The sequence below is a fragment of the Sander vitreus genome, chromosome 15 (assembly GCF_031162955.1).
Source record: "Sander vitreus isolate 19-12246 chromosome 15, sanVit1, whole genome shotgun sequence".
Taxonomy (NCBI): Eukaryota; Metazoa; Chordata; class Actinopteri; order Perciformes; family Percidae; genus Sander; species Sander vitreus.
The window spans coordinates 10,910,930-10,923,223 of NC_135869.1; the positions used below are offsets into that span (position 1 = coordinate 10,910,930).

General features: G+C 41.2%; 1 protein-coding gene across 1 annotated transcript; it reads right to left on the bottom strand.

Annotated features, from left to right (window-relative positions):
* Window positions 1–1,620: 1,620 nt before the first annotated feature.
* gfap (glial fibrillary acidic protein) lies at window positions 1,621–8,871 on the bottom strand. Its single transcript, XM_078269379.1, has 9 exons — window positions 8,168–8,871; window positions 6,337–6,397; window positions 6,144–6,239; window positions 5,863–6,024; window positions 5,652–5,777; window positions 4,782–5,002; window positions 4,644–4,687; window positions 4,199–4,281; window positions 1,621–3,979 (listed from the first exon to the last, which is right to left on the bottom strand). The coding sequence occupies exons 1-9, from the start codon at window positions 8,686–8,688 to the stop codon at window positions 3,938–3,940; spliced, it is 1,356 nt and encodes a 451-aa protein (XP_078125505.1). The 5' UTR covers window positions 8,689–8,871; the 3' UTR covers window positions 1,621–3,937.
* Window positions 8,872–12,294: the final 3,423 nt, after the last annotated feature.

The window sequence follows — 12,294 nt, forward strand, 5'->3', positions numbered from 1 at the left end:
GAATCAGCTTTTGCGTGCTGTATTCATTCCTCCCTGCTGGCTGTGAAGAAAACTCTTTCTAACATTCTTCCAATGGAAGAGAGGTGTGGGACAAAATCCAGAGTCCTTGTTTGTGCAAAAATATATTCCAAAGTTTATCTGAAGTTATTATGAGGCTTCAGCAGTTTGACATATCAAGACATATCAAGTGTGTATCTTCCACAGATAAAGTCTTTTAAGTATTAAAAAGAGTGTCGGCTGTGAATCACTTATTTTAAAATGACCTTGCTACAGCAATAATACTAATTTGAAAAAGTGTGGAACTATTCTTTAACCACTCAAACAAACCAAATTGAAATCCAAAGTTAAAGGACGTGATCAATTAAATTCCTAGATTATTATCCCTTGAAATCTTTAATTCAGAGCACTTATGTAATCTTTTCTGTACTGTAAGTCTCCTTTTGAATAAAACTGGTGAAGTGACACTGTAGTAAACACAACTTGAGTTCAGGTGTTTGACAATCCAGTGCAGGTGTTAATCTGTATCTCAGGCAACACAATTTTTGGCCAAAATGATCTGTCTTCTGGATATACAGTATCACTCATAATGAGAATATTAGAGGAAGTGAAGCTATCTGCTCAACAATACAGCCTTGCTGACAGGCATAAACAATCAGTTATGATGAATAACAGTGTCTGTCTGCTGCTGTCATTCCTCTAGTAGCCTAAAGTAAACTGTCAGCATATGTGACATTCATTTCAGTCAGATGAAAGCTGAAGGTTGGAATCAACTGTTAAATTTATGTTTTTCTTCTTTTCTTCAATAATGGCTATTTTAACAGAGATATAAACCGTATAATTCAGACAATAAATGTATTGTTGACATTTGAAATACTTTTGGCCACTTTCTACTCTTTTGGTTGTCATTCTGGTTGAAACCTTGAACAGTGTTTTGTTCTCCATGTACAAAACAAACCCTTTATACAAAATAACATCTATTTATAAAGAGGATTTTCTAAAACCTATAAGCATCAAAGACCATTCAGAAATATGAGGTGCTTCTCATGTCGCTTAAATAGCCTTCAGTCCTCCACTTGCCTCCCTTCCTCGAGGAGGCACGGGAGAGATGCGAGGAAATCATCGGAGGAGAGAGGAAACAAGCAAATGTGTTTTAGAGGGATGAGAGGTCCTTTCCTCTGGAGCGTCACATGAATACGTCAGCTGTGTGGGTGGATTTAGCAACTCCATTAGCTGCACGGCTTCCGGGAAGGCTGCTCTTGTGTATCCTCGCCTATAGCTCCTCTGTGATCCCTCCTCAATGCTCGCTCCTCGATCCTTTGGGCAGAAATAAGAGCTTTGAAACAGCCTTCATCGAGGAGGGACAGAACAACTTCCGGTTCAGCTGAGGACCGAGGAGTCGAGGAGACATCAAATAAGGGCCATGAGATGCAGCTATAGAGAAGTCCTCTCAGCAATCTGACTGCACCCAATCAAGCTTTTGTGGCAGATTATAAACTTTTAAACGGTTGTGTAATGTGTATGTGCCAGTATTGAATCATAAGCAAAAGGAACAGGACTACGAACATATGAACTATAAAAATGGATGGAAAGCTTGCTAGAAACAAAACAAAAGGCATCAACTCTAACAAAAAAAATGTTTTATTGTTAACATGATATCATAGCGCGTAGCATTGGTCAAAACTAATGTTACATTCACATCTGCAGAGGTGTCTTACCAAATAAAAAAGCAAGATTCATCTGTGTCTTTGCTACAAGACGAGGAGTCAGAGATTCTATCTAAGATCGATATTCAAAAACAAAGTGAATACAAGAGAGGGTTGCATGTTATTGGGAGAAACAGGAGAAGGGGTTGAGTGACACGAGTGGAAGATGTGGAGCCAGGGGAGAAGGTGTGAGGCACATGTGAATACAAATCCACAGCGTGTCCTTGGTGACGAGCACAGAGACCGCCAGCTTCGGCCTAGCACCACTCTCATTAGTGGCAGGACCTGTCAGCACGGCTTCATTCAGCAGGACTTCCAACAAAGCAGGAGACTGGGATTGCAGTGTTTGAGCTGTGACGTCCATCCGTCCATCCATCCATCCATCCATCCAATCAGCCTCCCATCCTCCCTTGCCTTTTTACCCCAGCATACTCCCTTTCAAAATAAAACAAATAAAGGTATCTGGTGCTGTGGGTTTTCTTGCAGGTTATCTCACTCTCCGCTGTCTCGGTGTCTCACCCTCTGCTATCAGCCAATCACTACGGAAATTAGCCGGTGAATTTGGAGAAGGGAGGTTGGTGGATTAACTGGAGGCTGGAGGACACATCATCATCTTCCGAACACCTACTCCACACCTGGCTCTGTCCCTATCACCCCTGCTGGATAAGTAGACATGCCCTGACGCATCCTGGTGTCAAAAAATGTCTTATCAGGTTGTGTAAAAGAGAGGACACCAAGAGCTGAGTGTGAGATGAATGAAGGATGCAGAAGAGCAGATGTAAAGTGATGGTGGAAAGTTGTTCTTGTTTATTTTGGCTCATTAGACATCCCCTCAGGACTGTGTAGGTTTATACAGACTCCTCTGACTGTTGTTAGTTTTGCTGTTGATGGGACAACTTTTTAGTATGCAACAGTATGCAATTGACATCACTGTAAATGTTGCCGTTGGTGCAGTCACGTGGTAAAAGCACACACACCTAAAATAGGTTATGCAAATGACTGCGCAAATAGATTTAGACAGAATTCAGAATGTTTTTTATACAAACCGCTAAGTGGTGCTCCAATTTCGTGAGATAACTGGAATCCTGATGCCAAAACTCATATATCAAAGATCATACCTTTAATTCATTTTGGACTGTGCAGTGATTTCATCTCAATTGCCTGTCAGCTGTCTTTGTCTGATGTCCTCGTGATTTTGATATTGCTGACTGATCTTGCTTGACTCTTGAGCACCTTTGGGCTTTGTCTAGTGTTTTCCCCTGGTGTCAGTAAAGAAACATACAGTGAACTCAATCACAATGTCTACAGATCACCAACTGTCCAGTATGTCGTACACAACATTTGTCATCTCCTGGTTTTGCAGTTTTACCCATCAAAAGCAGGTTGTTTGGCCACCTAGTGAGGTTGAGGGTTGTGTGAAAAAGTAACATGGACACATGAGTTTGATGATCTGCGCAAACTCCCAGCATAGCTCCACTCAACTTCAATCTGAGCACACGTCTAATTAGCTACAAGTGATGCCCTATTCGAAAACACCTGCAGGTAATATAAGCAGCAACACACGAGTAGAGGTGGCTGCTGCTACAACAAAAGGAATGTAATTCAAAATAGCACCAGGCAAGGGTTAAATAAAAACAGCCCAAATTCACCTGACGTTCTGCCAAAAGCTGCTCTAACATACACATACCTCTCAATCCTACCCTAAATCCAATTCTGACGTCAGCAAAACCACAACTCCCTCTTGTACTTCCCTTGCCACATTTCACATACACATAACCACACGTCAACCTCCACCATGCTACATATTAGCTGAAGATATTAGCTCGCAACTCCACAACTGTTTCAAGGCATCTTCTAAGGCAGCTAATCTGAAACAATGCTAGAGAATCTGGTCTGTCAGTCAAAATTAAAATTACAGACAAATTATAAACAGGTTATCAGTGATTTCCATTACTTTTTACTGGAACAGGCTACAGACCATTTAAGATGAGTGATCTACATCCTACTCACAAAAGCTGAACATAGATGTTTTGGCAGACATTCTATTCTAATGAGGGCGTCCAGGAGTATTTAATGGGAATGTCATGGTTGTGGGGCAGTAAACAGATTAGCATGCAGGTGATGATGAAAGGAGAGAAAAATGAAATAATGTAATGACTGATGAGGCAGCTTTGGGGTTTGGAAACAAAACACAAAATTGTAGTAATCCTCAGATCATGACCGAGGACTGAACTTTACGGAAGATCTTTATGTTCAGTTGTTGATTCCTTAATGATCTGAAAAAAAAAGACATCAGAATTAAAAACAGAAAAAAAAAGAAAGAAAAATCCCTAGTGAGTTTTTGCTGCTAATGGCATCAGGTGTGCTAAGTGAATGAGTGTGAAAACTTGCAGAAGGGTTCAACATTGCCCTCCAGAGGGAAATGGTGAGAAGTGCATGATCGGCCTGCTTCAGTGTGTGTGAGTTTAACTGTGTTGTTTTGTAAAAGCACATACCTCCCCATCTCTGGTCTCCACAGTTCGAACCAGGATGCTCCTCTTCACGTGGGCCTCTGGGGTTTTAGTGTCCAGATTGGTTTCTAAATGATGAATAGAGGAAAATATAGTGCAATCCAAGAAATACATACATACAAATGCATACTTTATTATTATGTTCAAAGATGTTTTACTCAGCTATCAGGTATACAGTAAATGCAGTATACTTAGTATACTGTGACCCTCTCCAAAAAAATCTAAATCTTCTGGGAAAATTAGAATACCCATTGTTGCAAAATATGACATTCAGGAAGTATGTAAGATACTAAGGGAGATAGCCAGGATTTTGTTTAGTTTTTTCAGACATTTTAGATAGCAAACAGTGACATGACAGGAAAATTTGGGGAAGAGAGACAGGGAACTACATGCAACAATGGGGAGGTGGTTTGTCACATTTGATACTGACCTCTAAACTGCAGGTTGGAAAAGCTCTGAACCGGAATGGTGATCCTGAAGGAAGAAGAAGGATGAATATCTACTATCATGACTTGTTTACATTTGTTGGTTGTGTCAAACCCAACCGATCTGCCAAGCTGTGGCTCACCTGCTCTCCTCCCCCTCTAGCAGCTTCCTGTAGGTGGCAATCTCGATATCCAGGGCCAGCTTGACGTTGAGGAGGTCCTGGTACTCCTGCAGGTGTCTCGCCATCTCCTCCTTCAGCGCGTGGATGTCCTCCTCCAGATGGCTCACTGTATCCTGGTAACCAGTAGTCTCCATGGCGAAGCGGTCCTCAAGCTCCCGGAGCTGGCGTTCCAGAGACTCGTTCTCAAAGAGAAGAGACAAGGTGGAGTGATGAACACCAACATCTAATGCAGCAGACTGTACTTTACTGAGGATTCATTTTAATGTTCCAATCAGATCATTTTAAAGGCCATTTATGCTGCCAACACTGACTGATACTGTTTGTTTTACTACTACTGCTATATCTACTTCTACTACTATGTCTGCTACTATAATCTACAAGACAATAATCCTAATTTACAGGCAAGACACCCATGTTTTAACATGTAATTAAAGTTGAATTACGTGTCATTATCTTGCTGTCTATACAGGTTTAAAATATGATTTGTTTAGTCCATAAGTAAAATTGGGGAATTGTAAATAAAAAGAGCAACATTTTCTACCCTGTTCATATGATGTGACTGTTAACTTCCTCAAAGTTGAGAGCCAGCACTTAAACCTGCTTCTCAGCTCCATTGTGCTGCCAAAACAAAAACATTGTCACTGTCGTTTTACTGTCTGACTTCACTGTAATTTTGTGGCACCAAAATGTATCATTTAAATCATTTCAGGAATAAAATTGCCCAATTTTACACTAAATATGTAATTGATGAAGCTGCATCATGTTCATTTTATTAGAGATGGATTACACTAGCCAACATGTTCACAACACACAGTGTTTTTCTGGACTTACTGTTCCGCGGAGAGCCTCGAGATCGCAGGTCACCACCTGGATCTGACGCCGGTATTCATTGGCATCCTGTTTGGCCTGACGCAGGGCTTCTGCATTTCGATTGGCTGCATCTGTCAGGTCAGCAAACTGTGTACAAAGGTATATTAAAGTATATTACTCTACTTCTCAGTACTACACACTTCATGAAAGGCATATCTTTGAGTCCTCTGACCTTGGATCGGTACCAGTCCTCCGTCTCCTGCATATTTGAGGTGGCCATGGTTTCATACTGGACCCTGATGTCCCTTAGAGCAGCAGTCAGGTCTGGTTTGGATACATCCAAGTCAACATGCACCTGGTGGGCCATGATCTGCTCCTGTAACTCACGCAGCTCCTGGGAGGGGGAAAGGTAGTGGGAAAAGTGAAGACAAGTTCATGAGATGGTTAAATGTGGCACAGGTAGTGACAGTTAAAGTTGATTGAGCATGTTTTTTCTTTCAATGTTATTCTTACCTCTTCATGAGTCTTCTTCAGAAAGTTGATTTCATCCTGCAGGGCATCGATCTTCCTCTCTAACTGAACACGATTGAGAGACGCCTCATCCACATCCTATGCAAAGAATGAGGCACATAGAGGAATGAGGGTGGTCTGTCAGAATAAATAAATTGCTTAGATTATGAATTTAAAGAAATATCAGCAGAATTACCTGTCTATAGGCATTCAAATTGTTCTCTGCATCCTGTCGGAGGCCAATCTCATCTTGCAACCTGATTTAGTCACATAAAAGGATTGAAAGCGTGAAATTAAAGTGTTTTGTAGGTGATCACTTGCAATGCTGAAATGATAAGATACATTTATGTTTCTTGCGGATCTTTATAAATTACAAAAAAAAAACCTAAATAATCCCAACATTTTTTGTGTTGCTCTCATGCCTGGTAGTAGCCAAATGTTTTGTTTCCGCCTGCTGCTTTATGGCACAACATGAGTAAGAGAGAAACAAGCATACGGTTTTCTGCAATTCAAATGAGACTTTCCTGTATAATAAGAGCCACACTATGAAAACTGAAAACCTATATCAAGCATTGTGATCAGATTTTCACTGTGAGCTTCAATGCTGCTCCTTCTGCATCTGCTGCAGGAGAGGGCTGGGGCTCAGCTGAAAGGGCAACTAAATTATGCATCATTACACATTCCCTCCAATCTAACAGCCAGAGGCCTTTCCCACGGGATGGAGTTCACACACACACACACACACACACACACACACACACACACACACACACACACACACACACACACACACACACACACACACACACACACACACACACACACACACACACACACACACACACACACACAAACAAAAGGTCTGGGCCATGGCAACATAAATGCCCAGACTTGGGGTAACATCTGTATAGCTTCACACAGAGTTTGCTGAATAGAGTAGAATCACAAAAGTGACCTTTGACCTTCTCAGCCACGACCATCACTATTCACTCTCCGTTCTTTCAGGGGGCCGGCAGCTCCGTAGTAGTCAGAGGGTAGAGAGGGGCCTGAAGTAGACTTTTCCACCCTCAGGGACATTACATCAGTTATTCTCCTTCCCTAAATTCAATTATAGATTCATGCCACTTGTGCTCCTTAAAAGCTGTATATGTGATTGCAGTGAATCACTGTTTTGGAGTAACAGGGGACAAGAGAACATCTGCCTGGCTGTCTACTTCCTTTGTGGACGGCTGCCATTGTGTTAGCCTCATTCCTCCACACTCACTCAATGGCAACGAGGGGTTCAGTCAGGATCAAGTTTGTGAAGAGGGATCCAGGAGTAAAGCTCGGGTAGAGCACAGCGGTCTGCATTCCAACGAATGAGAGACAAACCAAATCTGCATATGAATGCATTCGTAATTAAAAAGAAAAGAAAAAATTCTCAGCTATGCAACAAGCCTGTCTTATTTTGTTCTGAGAGACCTCAAAGCTATGCATACTGAATGTCTTTTTCCAGTCCTGGTATTTAACAAAATCCCAAAGCACATTTGTGAGCAAATCTGGATAGGGATAAATATTTTTGAGGAGGATGTAATTCTGGTGAAGCTTTGAACTAAAAAGATGCATAGAAGAAGTAGCGAAACAAAACAACATAACACTTCTTGGTCACTTTACAGGAGATAAATCAGATATTCAGTGGATAAAACCCAGATATCCACAAGAAGGGAGAAATCTGTTACATGTCTTTTTATTAGTCCATCTGAATTAAAAAATATAAGAAATATAAGCACCCTTGTGAAGGTATCTTTAAATGTCTATTTTTATTCTCCACAAAACTACATAGCCATAGAGCTGTTTTTTGTCCAAAGAAACTTCCAAAACGTTTTGTGCCAAATTTAAAATTAATGTATTTTCATCATCAGAAAGTACAAGTAAGCAAGCAAAATATGTAATGTGCAAAAGCCAGTGACATTAAGACACAAGTGCTGCTGTACATCAGACCAACATGACCCTCCACCCTACAGGAGTCCCACCCTGCTTCCTCCTACCTCTGCTTGAGCATGGTCAGATCTGCAGCCAAGTTGTCCTTCTCTATCTCCTGCCGAGCTTTGCCAGTAGTGAGACCGTCCACCTGCCTGCGCAGCTCTCTCAGCTCCTCCTGGTAGATTTCTCCCAGGCGGCTGGGCTCCTTCCCCTTCAGCTGGTTCAGCTCCGCCACCAGCACCTTGTTCTGCTGCTCCAACAGGCGCACCTTCTCTATGTAGCTGGCAAAACGGTCATTCAGGCCCATCATCTCCATTTTCTCATTGGTGCGTGTCTCCTTGTACTGGGCCTTCATCAGGGAGTCAGCTGGGAAGTCCAGCCGGTCCACAGGGCTCCCCAGGAGCAGGGCCGTGCTGGTTGAGCCGAAGGAGATCCGGGACATGGGGCTGGAGTGGGTGAGGTTGCGTGGGGTGCCATGCCAGGAGAGGCGGCCTGAAGAAAGGCTCCCAATTCGGACTCCTGTGCTGCCAGAGCCCTGAGGCCCAAATCGCTTCCTGTACGAGGACTGGGCTCTCTGACTTTCCATGATGGGGAATGAAGCTCACACAGGGCACAAACAGGGCTTTTATAGAGGCAGGGTGAACCCCCAAGTCCAAAGCAGAGAGGCCACAGGGTACGGCAGAGAGAAGGGAGGGTGGCAGGCAGGCAGTGAATGGGACAAAAAGAGAGAGGGAATGGGTGGTTTACATGACACTCAAAGAGCTGTGTGCCAGGGATTGTCTGTGCTCGTCCACTCAACTACAAATGTCTCTTGCCCCCCCCTTTCTGCCTTCTCCCTCGCCCTCTGACTCACTCTCTCTCTCTTGCTTTCACCCCTTTATGTCTTTCTCTCTTTCTTTCTGTTCCAGCTGAATGAAAAGGATTTTGTGTGACAGGGTCTGGCCACCAATTCAACCTGACCACACATGCTCTCTCACAAAAACAGAAAACAGAAAGTTTGAAGGAATAAAAGGATGGAGCTGTTGGGAAGAGATCTTCACACTCTAATCAAATAAAGCAACAGCAGATTGACAGATGAAGCAGATCAATTAAGGCATATTAAATGTTTTGGTGTGTTGCACAAAGTCCAACATATAAGCCTGCAGGATTTAGTGGAATTACACTTTGGTACTAAACACCTGCTTACTCTAATGGGATTCATGGAATTAGATTAGTCTTCATTAAATTCACAATTTTCAGTATAACTCTGTGTTCTTATCAGTTATCTCAGTTTTTTGCCCATTTCATTAACCATTTAAATCAGCTTTTAATTGTACCAATTATATATTTTGGTCAGGTGTTCAACACTAATACTTTTTATGCACCTTGTTAAGGGATAGTAATAGTGTTATCACAAACGTATTAAACAATACATAATCACATCCTGGTTTAAAACAAAACTTCATTTGTAAATCTGTATGTAATAAAAACTAAACAACTTTTTATAACCTAAAGTCAGCGTTTTTACTATGGATATAATACCAGTCACCTACTTTCCTTAAACACAGTATTAAATACAATTACACGCTTCATTTTGCAATGGTCAGTTTGTTTGCATATTGTGTCACAAAAAAGTCAGACAGAAGCAAACAATTATAGTTAGAATATCATTACGATAAGAGTATTATTATTTGTCACAATTATACACTAAACAAACAAAATACACTTTCTTGAACACTGGTGAGCATTTCAAAAGTGCATTTTGTGCTATGAAATTCTCTTTAAATATCATTCAAGTGTTATTCATTCACTATCTTAACTTCATTCATTTGTGTTTTCTTAATTTTGTGGCAAGAAATACATTTGGTGATATGACTTGACCAAACTAAAGTGTGTTTGCACATAATGCATTTTACAAGCATTTATTTCATGGCACGCAAATAATTCTGCAGATTTAAGCGTGCACCACTCAGCACCAAGAATAGTGTGCCCAAGTGTCAGCACAAAAGCACCTGAGCCAATGACCAGGGACACATGGATGATTCTCATACATTCATGATCTTATAGCTACAAAAAATATTTCACATTACACATAACTGTACATCTACATTTGGTTGACCCTCATGCTGCAGACATGCACACTTTCATTATTGCAGTGGTAGATTCATGTAGCCGAGGCTCCAGTGAGACTGAAGAACTCTGGGGTGTTCACTATGTTCTGGTTATTAGACGTACTGTTTGGTTCCAAAGACAGATGGATGGTAGAGCTGAGGAGGAGTGGGAGGGAGGGAGGGAGTGGGGAGTGGGGAGTACAGACCTACACTAATCTGAACTCCAGGAGGACTAACAGAGGCTGCGTTACAAAACCATTTTCACCCATTACCTTGACAACAGCAGGGCCGGCTACGTCAGGGCACTTCAGCTGATCTTTTTCTGACTTCTTTTTGAAGAGTACGGGATAAGTGGAGATGAAATTGTGACTGACTGCTTTTCTTCTCTAAGTGTACATCCCTGAAGACAAGAACAATTAGGGCATTAGACACTGTCACGACAATTGTTAATAAAAACAATGTGTCTTATTTACTACAAATATAGTCTGACATTTTAAAGTAGTACAAAGTTGTCAGACAAGTTAAAGATATAACTGAAAACATTACTAAATAAATGTCAGTTAAATAATAAAATGTAGTGTAAAAAGACATTTTCCTTTGCTCTCTAATTGGTTCCAAAGTAAAAACAAAAAACTTGATTTTGAAATTGAAAGTTAAAATAGATAAGTTACATTTATTTATCTTTTACTAGCTCAATTCCTTCATTTTACTATTTTTTGTCACTTTACATCACAAGAGTCCAAAATGCTGCCCAGTCGTGGGTAACAGCAAGAAAAAACACTAAAACTGCAAATTTGAAAATTTGTAGTTAAGATTATAAAACAGTGGTGTATTAATTTAACTGTGGTGTTGCTATTAAAACCTCAACAGCAGTGGGACATAAAGGACTTCTTTGTTACTGGGTCATAAAATCACAGGGAGTGGAAGCCAGTGGTACTGGGTAAATAAAGCACCGTATGGCTCTACTATCTGGCCACTGAATGTTGTTGCTGAGAAGGACGAAAAACATCAGTGTCTTGAATTCCAATTGCTCTCTTGTTAATAGAGGTTAAACGAGATGCCTCACTGTTAAGTCTGGCAGAGATTTGTTGACTTAAAAGGCTCCATTGCTAAGGATTAATGCCGGGTTGCTTCATTAAGGTGACAATAATTGTTTCGCCTCTTTGGATTTTTTAGACAATCACAGCCGTTGCCTCAGATCTGGTCACTGAGGTAATATGTCCCGAACATTAAACATCCACAGAGAGAGACGAGTGGGTGGTGCAGGCCCTTCCCTCTCTCCTGCTGGAGTCACTGGAGGGCCCAGTCAAACAGCTGATTCATGTGTCCGACATGAGGAGACTATTTCATTTGCAGGACTTACAAGGAAAAAGGGTGCAGGGCAGAATCTTAATGCTGCTGGACTCATTCTGATCTCAGGCCAAAGATACATGGATGCCAGCTTAGTTTAACGCCATTAACACTCAACACTTGCTTTGTGCTCTGGCATTTTACACCCAGAATCCCCAGTGTGAACCTCTCCACAGCTATCCCTCACCCTCACTGATGGCCACATGCCAAATTGAATCCTGACTAACGAGCTGGAAATACTGTCTCAGCCCCACCCTCATCACTACATCAAGGCCCTGGTTTCCCAGACTGGTTGTAAATTAAAGGAGTAGCCTTATTTAAGAAAAGTAACATTGACTTATACTGAAACACATGATTTTACTTACTTACCATGAATTCCTGTACTAAAGATTAAATTCAACCAACTGTGTTAATCCTCATCAGTAAGGCCTGAGGCTGCTAACAAACTGAAATGGATCCCAAAAAAAAGCATGCAATTGTTAATAATGGAGGAGTAAAAACAGACAAAACAATGGAAGCACATTGGAGAACACCTTCACAAAAAACTTGATACCAAAAAACATTTAACAACATTTGGAGAGAAAGCAAAGAAAGGCTTTTGCCTTTGAGAAACATATGCAGTGAAATTGCCTCTGTTCTTTGAAGGTGAGAACGTGTTTTTTGAAATGGCATAATTCCACTAAAATCATTTCATGTCACTAAGAGGATCTGTTTACACCTTCATCTAGTCATGGATACATTACTGAATGGGA

Excerpts from the sequence above, each read along its gene's own strand:
- gfap (XM_078269379.1), bottom strand. The coding sequence starts at position 8,688 with ATGGAAAGTCAGAGAGCCCAGTCCTCGTACAGGAAGCGATTTGGGCCT. Across the intron at positions 6,240-6,336 it reads ATTTGAATGCCTATAGACAG|GATGTGGATGAGGCGTCTCT; the intron begins GTAATTCTGCTG and ends TTCTTTGCATAG. Across the intron at positions 3,980-4,198 it reads TGGAGACCAGAGATGGGGAG|ATCATTAAGGAATCAACAAC; the intron begins GTATGTGCTTTT and ends TTTTTTTTTCAG.